The 15,817-nt window shown below is 39.0% G+C and overlaps 1 protein-coding gene across 2 annotated transcripts in view; it reads left to right on the top strand.

Annotated features, from left to right (window-relative positions):
- CBX5 (chromobox 5) overlaps positions 1–15,817 on the top strand; it is a 29,122-nt gene that overhangs the window by 10,445 nt on the left and 2,860 nt on the right. The window contains exons 1-4 of one of the 2 annotated variants that reach the window (XM_069489563.1): positions 5,222–5,270; positions 7,531–7,709; positions 11,916–12,102; positions 15,253–15,353. In XM_069489563.1, coding sequence (XP_069345664.1) covers positions 7,573–7,709; positions 11,916–12,102; positions 15,253–15,353 — 425 coding nt within the window. In that variant the 5' untranslated portion in view covers positions 5,222–5,270; positions 7,531–7,572. Of the gene's footprint in view, positions 1–5,221; positions 5,271–7,530; positions 7,710–11,915; positions 12,103–15,252; positions 15,354–15,817 lie in introns of those variants that run through there. The other variant, XM_069489562.1, reaches the window with a different exon arrangement.

Raw genomic sequence — 15,817 nt, 5'->3', positions numbered from 1 at the left:
CTTTTAACCCTTCTATATTTTGTGAGCATGATCTGCCAAAGTGGTATATATAAATCTAAGATTCATGATAATCTATTTAAACGTTGCTGTTACCCATTTTTCTTAAGATTTATTTATGATGAAATTGCCAGGTTCTTTTTGAAAGGTGACAAGGTCTACAAGTTCATGCTTCATCACATTTAATTAAGAGAGGAGTGGGTGTGAGATTAACACCCACCTGAGAGTGTGGTGCCTTGAGATGAGTTCAGTACATTCCAAGGATAGAATTGTTGGAAAGCACCATCTGGAAGATATTTTCCCATAGTGGTGCCAAGTTCTACTTTCTCATAAATCTTGGAACAATTAGATATTTAACCTCTTGCCCAGTGGTGAGTTTAGGTGTGCCCTAACTCAATTTAAAGAAAACTGACACTTGAGAGGAGAAATCCAATAAATTTTAATAAAAGGGGAGAAAAAAAATCCCATGTAAAATTATGAGATATCAAGAATTTGTGTTCTTGCAAGATATACCAGTGTACTAGACTGATAACTTCAAGAATTTCTGAGAATTAAGTCTTGTAATCCACATTCATTTATAATAAAATGGCGGTCAGAGCTTGGAAGATGTATAGCCACGTGGAATTTATAGGGCAGCCTTTATCTCCACTTATGTGTTTTTATCAAAAAGAACAAAAGGTCCTTTACTCCCTTGCTTACTGTAGCAGGAGACTTGGATAATCAACAAACATACTTTGCCCCAGAATAGTTCTGTAGCTGATTGAAGCAGTGCCTTGGCCTGATTTTTAAAGGATCATGAACTGGAGCTGTGCTAGCCAACAGGAGAGCATTTCTTCTCTCCACACTCCCTTCTATTAATAAAGTTTGTGTTGTCTATATGTGGCTTGTTAATGATAGGAGTGTTAACGACCACAGTTAATCTTTCTCCTCAACTCTTTCCTAATCCAGTCTCTTAAATAGACATTTAAAAAGCTTTTAACTCCTCTTGAATTGGGTGCTCATGGGCTTTTGGTGGAGGTGGAGTGATAGTTATCAGCCCATTTAACAAAACCTGAGACAGCCAGGACAGCTGTAATGTGCATCTCTATGCTGTGTTTTTGTTAAAATGCCACATGGCCAGTACTTTGGAAATCATAAATCCACTGCAAGAAAACATCTTTATAGAGGGTATTTTAGTTTTATGCTGTTTGTGTTACATACCTAAGACCATCAGTACTTTAAAATCCATAAAGAGCAAAGAACATAGAGCAGATTAAAATGGTTCTGTAAATTTAGTTTGTTTTCATCTGTTTTATTTGCTACAATAAGGCTTTATAGAGGACGCCTTGAAGACAGTGCTATAGCTGACAATTTAATCTTCACCTAAGCCACTGTCTTTCCCCAAGGGCCTCAAGGGAGAAGTAAGAATTTGCAAGCCTGGGCCAACTGAAACCTCTCATCAATGGCATATTTAATTAATCCATGTGATTGGGAGCTTTGCATATGCCCTCTCTTTTCCCTGCTCTTCAAACCTGGCTTACTTTCTGGAGGATTTTGCCTATTAGTGGACTTACAGAATTTATATTGAAACTCTAAAATGAAGAGAGAGTTCATTGATTATGCATCTTGACATTTGATCTGATTACTACTTCCAAATAATTTGGTGGTTAGTTCGATGAGGCAGCTTACCAGTTGGCTTTTATTCTTTTTAAACAATAAAAAGAAAGCTTAGAAAATGTCTAGAATTATGTTATATGTGTTTTTGCTTATCAGTGTTGATGAAAATAAATTGTGCTACACCAAGATTGAAGAAAAGCCAGCAGGATAGCTGGCACTGAAGAATAGTGACTGGAGGGACTAGAGCAGAACCTAGACAGAGCAGACAGATACCAGGGACCCTGTGTAGGTTGTTCCAGGATTGATTGGTTAATGCCAAGAGCTAATAACCATGGTATCTGTTGTTCTGCGTCACCCCAGCTTTCTTGTAGTGCCCTCTCTGTAATTGCTGGGGACTGACAATTTTTAAACATTTTCTTTTACTGGCATGATGTATGGAATCCCCCCGCGCCTCCCCCCCACACTCTTCTTTCTGCTTCACCTCCTCACCTCTTCCCCCATCTTTTTTGGAAGATTCATCTGTTAAAAGAGTCCCCTGTCAGCAGCTTGGAATGTGAGTTCTGACTGTGCTTGACCGCAAAGTTCTTTGATGTTTTTCCAAGGCTGACTTCTCACCAGATCCCTGGTTTGAGTGTCTCTACACCGCCCCCCACCGCATTCAGAGGCCTATAAGGTGAATTTGCCTTGCATTGTTGATATGAAAGGCTGTTGGGGCCAGCTCTTTTCTCGTGACCTTATGGTTATTTTTGTTTGTTTTTTTGAAAACAAACTCTCACTCTGTCACCTGGACTAGAGTGCTGTGGCGTCAGCCTAGCTCATAGCAACCTCAAACTCCTGGGCTCAAGCGATCATTATACCCCAGCCTCCCAGGTAGCTGGGACTACAGGCATGAACCACCACACCTGGCTAATTTTTACTATTTTTAGTAGAGACGGGGGTCTCACTGTTGCTCGGGCTGGTCTCGAACTCCAGAGCTCAAGTGATCCTCCTGCCTCAGCCTCCCAGAGTGCTAGGATTACAGGTGTGAGCCACCGCACCTGGTCTTGTTTCAAATTCTTGATGTTGGGTTTTATCTCACTGACTTCAGCCTTCTAAAACATGACCTTATGGTCTTTTGTTGCTATAATCTACCAATAGTTGTTGATACCTTTACCAGAGAGTTCCTGTCTATATTCAGGAGAGAGCTGAGAGCTGTTATGCCTGAAAGACTCTCTAGAAACTTGAAAAGCTGCTTACCCCTTCCCATGGAGATTTCCACAAGGATAAAGTTGCGCTCAGAAGCTCATCCTCTCTTCCTCTGTCATGGTATCGGGATTCTACCTTAATCACTCCATCATCCTGCCAGCCATGTCTCATTTCTCATACTGGAACACTCCCTCCTCCCAAGCTCTGCATGAACCACCAGTCTTCATGCTTTATCTGGTCCAGGCTCTAGCTCTTAAATTGTCCGTCTGGCTTTGTGTTTCATTTGACCCTAATACACTGGGTCGCACTGTCTAAAAGAGAGTTATGTCCCCTCCAATGTCTGAGTGCATTTCTCATTTCTTACTGCTGCTCCTGAGCAGATCTGTAACTTCAAGGTTAAGATAAGACACATTCCATCAGAACTATGTCGTCATCCTTGCCAGCTTCTGATCTGTGACTGTCTAGGAGATTTACAAGACAATTGCATGCCATTCTTTAAAGAATATTATGCTTGGACTCTGACTCCTGGCATCAGGCCCAATTCGATTTGTCAGCTGTTACAAAACCCATTTCCCAAATAGAAAGGGACCTCAGCCCGTGTGCCCTTTAGGCAGTTCTTAAGGGTGGGAAGGAGGGAATTGATCTGAATCTTTATTTCCCAATGTTTTAGGGGGAAGGGAGGAACCAGAATATTTTTGTCCCTTTCCTCGTTAAATTCACTTTTTTTTTTCCTGAAAGGTTTCACCAAAATGTTAGTGTTGCTGTCACTCTTTCCTGTCTGTTATCCCTTCACAGAATTAGTCTTTTCATTCTGCCATCTTCAACGTTTTCCTGAGTTTTAAGGAGTAAGAATAAGTGTTTTACCCTTGAGAGAGAACATACCTACCCTGTTCCTTCAAGGTTTATTAGTTTTCCAGTGTCTCTTAACAAAGACACTGTTCCTCCTTTTTTTGCCATTTACTAACATGTTAAGCTGCAGGAGTTACTACATGTGATAGGGTTTACTGGCTTAGGAATTTGGAAGATCACATACTTCTTTCTGCTGTTGTATTCGGCCTTGACATATTTTTATAGAAGGTTCTCTTCGGGGGACTTAAGAGCTCTTTAGTTTCAACATAAACTTACTCTTCCCCTAGGAGGTAGGCAGTGGGGATTTATTTGGCTCATTTTAATGATGCCAGGGTTCTAAAATTTATTTACTTGAGATAACACATGGCAAGTTAATCACAGAATCAGAACGCTGTTTTAATTTATTTGGCATTGTTTTCATATCCCTTAATTATGAAAAGTTTGAAAAAAAAGAGTTTAAAAAAGGCAGTTTTTGCCCAGGGTGCCTGATGGGTCCATTTAACATTGAGGAAATCCCCTGTAATTAAAAAAATTTTCCTTTCCTCTCATAGCCTATGGTTTCTTCTGTTTGACAACCATGACGCCATTCTCTGCTTTTGATTGTCCCTTTTCTTTACTCTCCTATGGCAGCAACCTCTGGCTCTAACGTTCCCATATTTGTAAAGCACAGTAGCGTTTTAATGCTCTGTAAAAATGTTCTTTAGAGCCAGAAGAAAGGAAAATTTGTAGAATTTCAAGTTTATCAGTATGTTTTTTCTTTATCCCAGTTTTTTTCTCAAGTATTAGCGATTATTGATGTAGGGAGTTGTGTATTAATAATGTATTAGGCAATGAATAATTATTAAGAGATCTGTTTCATAACATTACAAGAGCAACTGAGAAGTGGTTTTAATTTAACAACCATTAGGTTGTGGCCGAACTGCTCTCCTCCTTTTTAAAAACTTCTCAGTGACTAAACTTTTTTCCACCTATAATTTCAGTTGAAAGGTTTTTTTGCTAGTGCTTCAAGTCTCTGGATTCTATTTCTGTATCTAGTAATCCTCCCAAAGAAAGAAAGTTGTATACTATCTTTAAAATATTTCCCCTCCCCCCTTTCCTGTTACTTTTCCCCTGAAGCAATTTTAATTAACTGTTCAGTGACAGATGGTAGAAAAGGCCTTGTCCAAAGTGCTTCTGGTGGGCTGGATTTAGGGATGTGTGGTTTGTGCCAATCCTGTCGTAGAAGGACCTGGCCTTTCCCCTCCCCCTCCAGTTGAGCTGTAATCTTGTTAGATGATCTTAAAATGCTATTGATTAATTCACAGTGCTCTTAGAGGAATAAATATAAATTTTGGATTTAAAACCCAAGAACTAATTCCCTTGAGCTCTAACTGCCTTGGCCTTGAGGCCAAGGGAGGTACCTTTCAACTTCTCCACCCAGTCTTCACTGAAAAGGAAAGTTGAGCCTTTTAACTTTTCCATTTGCCTCTCCCCCTTAGTGTAGTACTGCTGCCAGTTGCCATGGCAACGGACTGGGACAGCTGCGCACTGGCGCCCAGGCAGCTGGGTGGGGGCAGGGGAGCTGCCAGCCCGCCAAGCCCCAGACCTGGGAGGGGAGGCCCCTTCTGTTAGCCCAGAGGGAAAGAAAGAACTGGGGCGATCCGGTAGGTACAGGAGGGAACCCCCATTCATCTTCTACCTTCAGGGCTCCTCTTCTGCATGAAAGGTATAAAGGGAGATTTTCCTTTTCCCTCCCTCAAACTGAAGAACACATGTAAATCCTTGTTTTTCCTGGTGAGGCAGAGGAGGCCATAGCCACAATGCTTAACTGCATGCATCTAATATGGGGCTGGTTTTAACCCCAGTGCTCTGACCTAAACTGCTCAGCTCCCGGAAATTCCAAGGTGAGTGGGAGTGGGGGTGGGGTACTCTCCCTGGAATATGACATTTCCTGTCTCTGAGGTTGGAGGCTGTTTTTATTTTAAATAAACCAAATCAGATATATTTTCTTGAAGCTTAGGACTCTTCTAAATTCCTGGAAAAATTATTTAAAAACCCCCTATCTACATTCTCCCACTACTCTTCCAAATAAAGTATTTTAATGAAAACTTAGTTTTATTATAGGGCAGTAATGGGTACAGGTAGTTTTTTAGGTAGGCAGACTTATTGCATAAGTTCTGGAGATACGGCTTCCAACTACATATTTTTGTAATAATTTTTTTTTTAAGTTTTGCTGATTTGAAGTGAGTTGATAAATGTAACTTTTTATACTGCTTGAACGTAATTCTGAAATTAATAGTGGCCCTTCCTATTCCCAGCAGTGGTTTTCTGGTCAGGATGGAAATATTATATATTTAAAGAGTGCTGGAAAACACCTTTAAAGATTACAGCAAAATAAAAATGGAGTTCCAGCTAAGAAAACAATTCCTGCTACTCTGTAATCCAGACTGTAGGCACCATTTAACATGGTTAAGGAAGAATTCTTAAAAATGATTATGGTAACAACGTGGGAATTTAAAAAACTAGATTCTCTGTTGAGTACCCCCTGGTGTGCATATTTCTGTGCTTAACTCAATTTCCATTTGTGTTGCCTTGCTTCAGCTTTCCTTGGGCCTATGAATGGTTCCTCTGTGTTTTGAGAAGGCTTCATGTTGATGCTGAGTCTGGGGCCAGACTTCTTTTTCCTCCTCTTCTTCCTTTGGCCCAGAGTCAATTTCAGTTGAGAGGAGAGGTACCTCCTTAACTATTTGTGTTCGTTGCACCATGGGAATTACTGAACAATCCAGTAATTAATTTTGAATTTTAGGACTTAAAATTTTTTTCTACTCCCTGCCTCCTTCCCATCCCCAAATTAGCTTGCTAAAAAGGAGGCTTAGTGTGTCTGAGATGTCATTCTTACTTTTGTTAGCTGATGGATGCTCTGAAGGGACAGGCTCAATTTGTTGAAGGGAAATGTACCGAGTCACTGAAAATGTGAAAGATGCCTGAGCAGGATTTTTTGTGCTGCTAAGAGACTAGTCAAGATACTCAGAGCAGAGAGAAGTTATATTTTGGTGGCCTGGCTTGGCTTGCCTTTTCTTTTCTTTCCTTTCCTTTCCTTTCCTTTCCTTTCTTTCTTTTCCTTTCCTTTCCTTTCCCTTCCCTTCCCTTCCCTTCCCTCCCTCCCTCTCTTTCTTTCTTTCTTTCTTTTTTTTTGAGACAGAGTCTTGCTCTGTCGCTCTGGGCTAGAGTACAGTGGCGTGGTCATAGATAGCTCACCACAACCTTGAACTTCTGGGCTCAAGCGATCCTCCTGTCTCAGCCTCCCAAGTAGCTGGGACTATAGGCGTGCGCCACCACACCCGGCTAATTTTTTCTATTTTTTTTAGTAGAGATGGGGTCTCGCTTTTGCTTAGGCTAGTCTGGAACTTCTAACCTCAAGGGATCCTCCTACCTCAGCCTCCCAGAGTGCTAGGATTATAGGTGTGAACTACCACGCCCGGCCTGGGTGACTTTTCTTTTTTCATTTTTATAAAGAACCGCATTCATCTTGGAGGGAAAGGTTTTAATGTTATCATGGTTCATTTAACTGAAAATTTTCCACGTTTTACATTTCTGTTTGAGTTCCTGGCTTGTCAACAGTTACAGAAGTAGCCAGGAATAACATACCACACTACTTGTCTTTTGGAATCTGGAATTAGGGGAGTTAGATAATTATGCCATCTAATAATTTTGGTCTCTTTAGCCAAAGAGAGTTGTAGTTGAGGAAGTGAAAATTCACCCATTTTTAAATTAAATTCTTAGGAGTCATCTGTACAATGACTCAAGACCCAAAAGAAGGGCACATGGCAACTTTGTGTTGTACCCCCTTCATCCTATCAAGAAGAAGTAAAGTTTTTAACTCCTCACCTGGATTCTAACCAATTTGTCCTTCCCCTTTGCCAGGAACCCGGTGGCCTTAGTCCTTCAGGTGGAACCGTGTGCGACATGGGAAAGAAAACCAAGCGGACAGCCGACAGTTCTTCTTCAGAGGATGAGGAGGAGTACGTTGTGGAGAAGGTGTTAGACAGGCGTGTAGTTAAGGGGCAAGTGGAATATCTACTGAAGTGGAAAGGCTTTTCTGAGTAAGTACCTTTTTCAGACTTTAGAACCCTGCAGAGGTAGACACCTTCAGTTTACTTCCCTGTGAACCACCACCATCTTTGTGTTTTTCTTCTCCCTCCTGCACGCCTTTCCTAAAAGTAAGAAGATGCGGCAGTAAACTAAACAAATTCTCTCCCTCCTGGAGCTGGTATCCTAATGATACTGCTTTTGAGGGGCAGTACAATGAATTGTTTAGGAGCACAGACTGGGGAGCCAGATTGCCTAGGTCTAGATTCTTGCTCCACTGCTTGTGGTACAAGCTAAATGACTTTGGCTAATTTCTTTAATCTTTTTTTCTCCTCAGTAAAATAGATAAAAGAAATAGTACTTGTCATAGGGTTGTTGGGCAGATGTACAGAGCCTGACACGTAAGCTCAGTGTAAGTATAAACTGTTATTGTTACTATTTGGATACAACTAAGCTAAAATGTATACATGTAAGCAAAAAAAATAAAAATGAAAAAAATAAAAAGGAAGATGATCCCATACATAGCCCATAGTTCTCCAAAACTGGATCTCAGAATTATCCCAGGACAAAGCACCTATCTTAATGAGAGACTTAAATCTGAGGCCACATTTGTTTTCCAACATTTTATTTTTTAAGATTTCAGACGTAGATCTACGATGAAAAAATTCATAGTGAACACTCAGATACATAACCACCTAGTTTCTATAATTAACATTTTAATGTAATCTATCCATTTATCTATCCCTTTAATGAGCTTTAAGAATGATAATGAAGTGTTGACTCGAATCTCTGTTAGGCAGTAACTGGCTTTATGCTGAAATGCTAAAGTAGATGATTCTTTCCTTTGGAATAAATAGGATGAGGCACATATTGAAGGGTAGATGAGGTAGCTTGCAGGTGAAATATGTGAGGCTGTGTAATCTTCAGGCATTCTGCCTCAGTTTCTGATTAATTTTCTTCCCAGGATGCCTGATAATGAAGAATGGATTTCTCAGAACCCCAGTGAACTGATAGGAACTGGTAAAAGCTCCTTAGAGCAGTGCTGTCCAATAGAAATATAATGATATTATATTAAATTTTCTAGTGGCCACATTAAAGAAAAGTGGAATTGATTTTAATAATATATTTTATTTAACCCAGTATATCAAAAATATTATTTCACAGCTGAGCGTGGTGCCATGCTCCTGTAGTCCCAGCTGCTTGGGTTGCTGAGGTAGGAGGATCACTTGAGCCTAGGATTTCAAGGCTGCTGTGATCTGTGATCACACCACTGCACTCCAGCGTGGGCAACAGAGCAAGACCTCATCTGTAAAAGTATATATATCTTCAGGTCGTATATGATGAAAAACCAAAAAAAATATATATATATTATATACTATTTCCACATTAATCAATAATAAAACTTATTAATGAGATTTTTTTGTGTGCTAAGACTTCAAAATCAAAATCTGGGATATATTTTACATTAATGGCACATTTCAGATCAGACTAGCCACATTTCAAGTGCTCAGTAGCCACATGTGGCTAGTGGTTACCATACTGGACAGCAGAGCTCTATGATGTAGGACCTAAGTATGCTAAAAGAGCTAATGTTTTGCCAATGTCTTGGATAAAGGGTATGCATCAGGAGCCTTCAGAACATAGTAAAGGTTACTTCATTACATGAATCAAGGTTTCTCATCTGGAGCACTATTGGCATTTTAGATGGGATGATTCATGCATTGCAGGATGCTTATCAGCATCGCTAGCACCCAGAGTGCTAAATATAGGTAGCAAAACAATCAGAAAATCCCGTCCATATTTCTAAAGAGCAGTGGTGTCACAGCTTCCACTAGAGATGAGAACCATTGAGTTTGAGACACCTAGAGCACTATAAGATAGGAACTAAAGTAACACCTAAAATTTTGAGGATGTTTATTGGGCCCATTGAATCACCACTGGAAATATTTGGGTGTTTGAAAGGTACTCGAAACTCTCTGTCATTGAGCTACCAGTACCTTACCATAGATAAAAAGGGGAAAGATAAGGTTTGGGGTAGACAGAGTAAGCATTTGTCCTTCTTTTGTCAGAATTGTCCAGAATTTCATAAAAGACTGGAACAACGCCCCCCTCAACCCCAGCTTTGTCTCTACAACTGAGTACCTGCCATGGGCTAGGCATTGGTCAGATTCTACCTTTTCTGTTCTCTTTAATTCTCTCTTTTTTATGTTATTTTGTTTTTCTTTCTTTAATTCTCAGGAAAACATTTAGAGGTATTTTCAGTTTACAGATGAGGAAATTAGTGGTGTTCTTTATTGAAGATCACGAAACTTGCAGCTGCTGAAATCAGGATTCAATATCAGATTTCTTTGGCTCTAAAACCCAAGCTCTTTTTAATTTTTTAATTTCTTAATTTTAATTTTTATTTTTTTAAGACAGAATCTAGTTCTGTTGCCCGGACTAGGCACAGTGGTGTCATCACATAGCTCACAGCAACCTCAAACTCCTGGGCTCAAGCAATCCTCCTGCCTCAGCCTCCCGAGTAGCTGGGACTACAGGCATGCGCCACCATGGCTGGCTAATTTTTTCTATATATTTTTAGTTGTCCAGCTAATTTCTTTCTATTTTTAGTAGAGATGAGGGTCTCACTTTTGCTCAGGCTGGTCTCGAACTCTTGAGCTCAAATGATCCTCCCACCTCAGCCTCCCAGAGTGCTAGGATTACAGGTATGAGCCACCGCGCCCGGTCCAGTGGCTTTGGTTTTCTTAAACCCATGCCAGGAATACAGAGACCAACTCTGAGAATATCAACTATTTGTTTTTTTCAAAGTAAATACCAAAGTTAATGAGACACAATTAATTTAGGTTTTTGCTTTTTTATTAATATAAAAATGTATTTTGACTTCCTAGTGACAGTAGACTTGTGTCCAGAGCACTTGAATTAATGCATTCTAAATCCCACTTCTTCATCATCTTCTTTGTTTGCCTTTATTATTTATTATTATATTATTAATTTAAGACCATACTGCCTTATTTATTTGTTTTTTTACATGAGGAGCTGAAGGAACATACTGCCTTTTTTCTAAATAACTATTTCTAATTCTCTAATATTTGTTGACATTTTTTCCAAAATATGAGGACATATTTAAGGTAATGTAAAATGGGAGTGCAGGATTTAGTAGGTTTTCCTCTCTTGAGGAGTTGCACAGGTAATTATATGTATGAAGTCACACTATTTTGCCACTTATAAAGCAGAATTCAAATTTGGGTTTTTAAACAGCTTTATTGAGGTATAATTTACATACCATAAAATTCATCCATTGAAATTATGCAACCATCACCACACTCCAGTTTTAGAACTTTTCTCTAACCCCTCAAAATTCTCTTGAGCCCATTTGTAGTCAATTCCAACTCCCACCCTTGGCCTCAAGGCAATCACTAATCTGTTCTCTGTTTCTCTAAATTTGTCTTTCATAAGCATTTCATATAAATGGAATCAAACAGTGTATAGCCTCTTGTGTCTGGTTTCTTTCACTTAGTGTAATGTTTTTGAGGTTCTTCCAAGTTGTAGCATGTATTAGTTTTTTGTTGAATAGTATTCCATTGTATGGATATACCATATTTTGTTTATACATTGATTACTTGATGGACATTGAATTTGTTTTCTGTTTTTGGCTGTTAAAATGCTGCTGTAAACAATCATGGCCTGTGCCAAGACTGTGAGTGTGATAAAGAAAAAAGAAGAAATTAAAAAAAAAATTGTGGCCTGGCTGAGTCAGGAGGATCCCTTGAGGCCAGGAGTTCGAGACCCACCTGGGTAACACAGAGACCTTGTCTCTACAAAAAATTTAAAAATTAGCCAGGCATCGTGGCACACATCTGTAGTCCTAGCTCCTCAGGAGGCTGAGGCAGGAGGATTGCTTGAACCCAGAAGTTCAAGACCACAGTGAACTGTATGATAGTGCCACTGCACTCTGGCCCAGGCGGCAGAGTGAGATTGCCTCAAAAAAAAAAAAAGAAAAAAATTGTATACAGGTCTTTGTGTGAACATATTTTTTCATTTCTCTTGGGTAGAAATCTAGGATCAAATTTGTTATCTCCTTTAAGTATCAGGTTTCTGTTCGTTCTTTCTTTCTTTCTTTCTTTTTTTTTTTTTTTGCCTCAAGGTCCTCTTTAAAATAAGCCATTGGATTTTTTTTTTTTAGTCATTCTTTTTCTTTTTCCTTCATTCTTCTTGCCCAGGGAGCACAATACTTGGGAACCTGAGAAAAACTTGGATTGCCCTGAGCTAATTTCTGAGTTTATGAAAAAGTATAAGAAAATGAAGGAGGGTGAAAATAACAAACCAAGGGAGAAGTCAGAAAGCAACAAGAGGAAATCCAATTTTTCAAACAGTGCTGATGATATCAAATCCAAAAAAAAGAGAGAGGTAAGCTTTCTTTCCCCTTTTCTCACAAACTACTCTTTTCCTGCCCACCTTCCTAACTCTCCACCTCACCCCCGCCAAAAAAGGGTTATTTTGGTTATTTCTGTTCTGAGGATGAACCTACAAGGCAAATTGTTGAACAAAAGAGCTTCAGGGGAGGTATGTTGATTAACTACAGTGCCCCCTCCTGGCTGAGTGAGAAATGTAATTTGTGGCCACTGAATTGTTTTTTGTTTTGTTTTGTTTTGTTTTGTTTACAGACCCTGAATTGTTTTTAAAGTGGCAAAATTAAATGTTTGTAAAACATTAAACCACTCTTTGCTTTCTCTGTAAATAGAAAGCTTAGTTATCTTAGAGAGGGAGAATCTTGGTGAATTTTTTAAGATGGAAAAGGGCTTTGAAATGTTTACCACTTCCTTTTCTCTTTTGTTCCAATGATAGAACTTATTTCCAACCCTTTATATTTCTTTTTATCCTTTTTTTTCATTGAGGTGAAATCCACATAACATACAATTAATAATTTTAAACTGTACAGTTCAATGGCTTTTATATCCTCTTGATCCTATTATTTCTACCTATTCCTAATAAGAAAATAATTTTCATCTTCTTTTAAATCTTTTTATTGTTTAGCTTGAGAAGTGTATTTATGAATTTTGGTTTGATTCAGTTGCTTTAATCCTTCTGATCTTTCGCTCTCAAGCAACTAGCTTAAGCACTGTTATTGCCTCTCTCTTTTTTCATCTATATCTTTGCCATCTGTGCGTTCGTGCAAACACACACACTCCACCCCCCCACCCCACCCCCACCTCCCCAGCTTCCACTCCTTTCATTTATTTCAAGGTTATGAAGCCTTTTGTAGTGAAGGATGTATAATACACTTAAATAAAATAAAAGCATAAGTCCACTTTTGAATCTTCTAGCATCCCTATTTATCTTCATTCTACTTGGATATCCATCTTTCTAGAGCATTACTTCTCAACCCTAGCTACACATTAAAATCACCTGGGAGATGCTTTCAAAAAACCTCCAGAGTCCGGAATGCACCACAGACCAGTTAAATTAGAATTTCTGTGGGTTGGACCCAGGCACCAGTGTTTTATAAACTCTTACATGAGTGATTTCTGGTCTCCATAGGAGAGAAAATGGGAGACCAGCTTTCTAAAAAGAATTGAAATGAGAGTGAAAGATTGGAGGTTGCAAGTAAAAGTGGACTCCTGTTTGTTCTGTCTCCTTATTTGTTTCCCTGATGCTATTTTATACAACCTTATTTTTTAAACTGCCCTATTCTGGTGAGGTCTGTATATCATTATGATCTACTGTACTGACAAAGGATTTGAGAATGCTTTCTCTTCTCTAAGGAGCTGGGACTTGATTCTTTTTGTTTGTTTCCTTTTTATTAGTCTTTTATATTCTAGCTTTTGTCATTTGATTCATTTTCTAGCTAAATGAAGAGAGCAAAAACAGGGTAAGACCTCTGACTAGCCATTTGTGAAAGTGTGTATTTCCACAACCTAAGGTTTCTGTCCTTTTAAAAAGGAGCAGTCTGAATCATCTGGCTTAGAGCCACTGGCCAGTGCGGAGAGTTTTGTTCCTAGGCCAGGTTCTGAAGCTGCCGACCTTGAAAACAACCCCCACACGTCCCTTACATCATAATGTTCATCTGGGGCCCCTGATAGCATTCTCAGCAGTACTGGCTGCTGTCAGGTAGTCAGCTGGGAAGATAGGTGATTGTATGTTTTAAAGGTACAGAGGGGGATTGCGTTTCTTTCTTTAGACCACTGCAGAAGAAATTTGTTAGTCGGTATTATGCCTGATTTAAGATTACTGCCTGTGTGATGATTTTAGCATTTTCTTCGCCTCGGCTCCTTTTCAGCAGCTTGAACATTTTTCTTCATCATCCCCCGCCCCCCCTTCTATGGCAAACTGTTTTCAGCCGCCAGCTATGATTTACAACTCGGTCCATGCGCCAGCATTCCAGCTGTGAGCAGCTGTGTGCACATCTGGGAACCTCTTCCCCTTAAGCACCCCCAAAAGAGACTGTGTTTTTAAAAGTCAGTATCTCCCTTGATCCATGTATGGAATTTCCTTTCTATTGTGGGTTCTGGTATTTTTGGGGACCACCTGGACCCTGAATTCTTTGTATCTCTCAGAGGAAAGCAAGGTGAACATAAGATCAAAGAGATTTTATCATGAAAATCAGACACCAGAGATTTAGGTCGTTTGGGCAGTCTCTCTAGATCTTTTTTTGTGTTACTACTAGACAAGCTTGCATTATCTTCTGTAATAAAGTTTTAAAAATTATCTGGTTTGTGTAAAATTTTATTTTATTTTTTTTGCTCTCACTAGTGTTGTTACACTGGATCGGACCCTCTGCCCCTTGCCTAGATTGCATGATTGCATTTAGACCAAATTTCAATACTCCCCTTATGAATTATCAGTATTGTTTTCTTTTCTTCTTTTTTTAATCATGGACCAGTTCTGCCTTCTAATGCTAACAGCTCATCCACATTAGAAAGAGGTAGGCACAGACCAGAGCCTCCTCTCTAGACAAGTGCATTGGTAATGATGTATATGATCTCTGAAATTTTCTGTTTAATAGTATTGGTCTTGTATCATTCTCACTTCTGTGCTCTCATAAATATATGTGAAAAGTGTTAAAATAATTGGTTAGTATTAAGGTAAACTAAAAGTAAGAAAAAAAAATAAAGATTGAGAGAGGTGTTATATGTGAAGTTTATAAAATGAATAAGGGTATAGTTAGGGTAAATATAGATTTGTTTGTCATTTCAGAAGCTACAACTTAAGAGTCATCAATTTACAATATTACAGAGATTCAAGATGAGTGGGATTAGAAGAATTCCTAGATGATGACTCCAAAATATTTTACAGGATATTAAAGAGTTTTAGGGTTCACTCTTCATCTTTTGAAGGAATTCCAGGAAGGACAACTACATCTTCTTGCAAAAATAACTCTTGGCATCACTGTCACTGGCTGACATAGTATTGTGTTTTATTAAGTTCTAAGAATTTTTCTGAATTGGTGACAGAATCGTATCAGGTGATATTAACTTAGATTATGGTTTTTGGGCTGAGAAACAGGGAGATTTTTTTACTTTCTCCACGCTGTAACCTTTCTTCATCTTCTGTTTATAGCAGAGCAATGATATTGCCCGAGGCTTTGAGAGAGGACTGGAACCAGAAAAGATCATTGGGGCGACAGATTCCTGTGGCGATTTAATGTTCCTAATGAAATGGTGAGAGAGATTGGGCCTCACTTTACAATTGTGTTTCTTAGTCAGTGACTTGAATTTATGTGGAAGATAGGGAAGCAAGACTGAGTATTCCCAAACTAAGAATTTTGAATGTCAGAGATCCTTAACTGATAACAACTCTTGATATTAAATGGGAATTATGGTTCAGAATGGATGTAAGCATTCTCAAGCTTTGGTATTAAGCCAAATTATATTATTATAGCCCACATATCACAAGAAGGTAAATTAGAGGTAGAATACATGTAAACATGACCTAAGCATTTGTTTACACAGTTCTGAATCATCTGCTGTAAGACCATGAGCCTGTGACTATGGGATAGGAATCGAATGAGGCTTTCTGCCGTCACTGAGGGCCAAGACCGCTGAATAATGTCTGAAAGAGAAAAATAATCCCAACCAAAAGCATTAAGGCTAATACTGGCCAAAGCACAAGCTACTTTATACCG

The sequence above is a fragment of the Eulemur rufifrons genome, chromosome 16, assembly GCF_041146395.1.
Source record: "Eulemur rufifrons isolate Redbay chromosome 16, OSU_ERuf_1, whole genome shotgun sequence".
Lineage (NCBI taxonomy): Eukaryota > Metazoa > Chordata > Mammalia > Primates > Lemuridae > Eulemur > Eulemur rufifrons.
The sequence above is the reverse complement of the archived record's forward strand: the minus strand, read 5'-3'. Positions and strand labels throughout refer to the sequence as shown.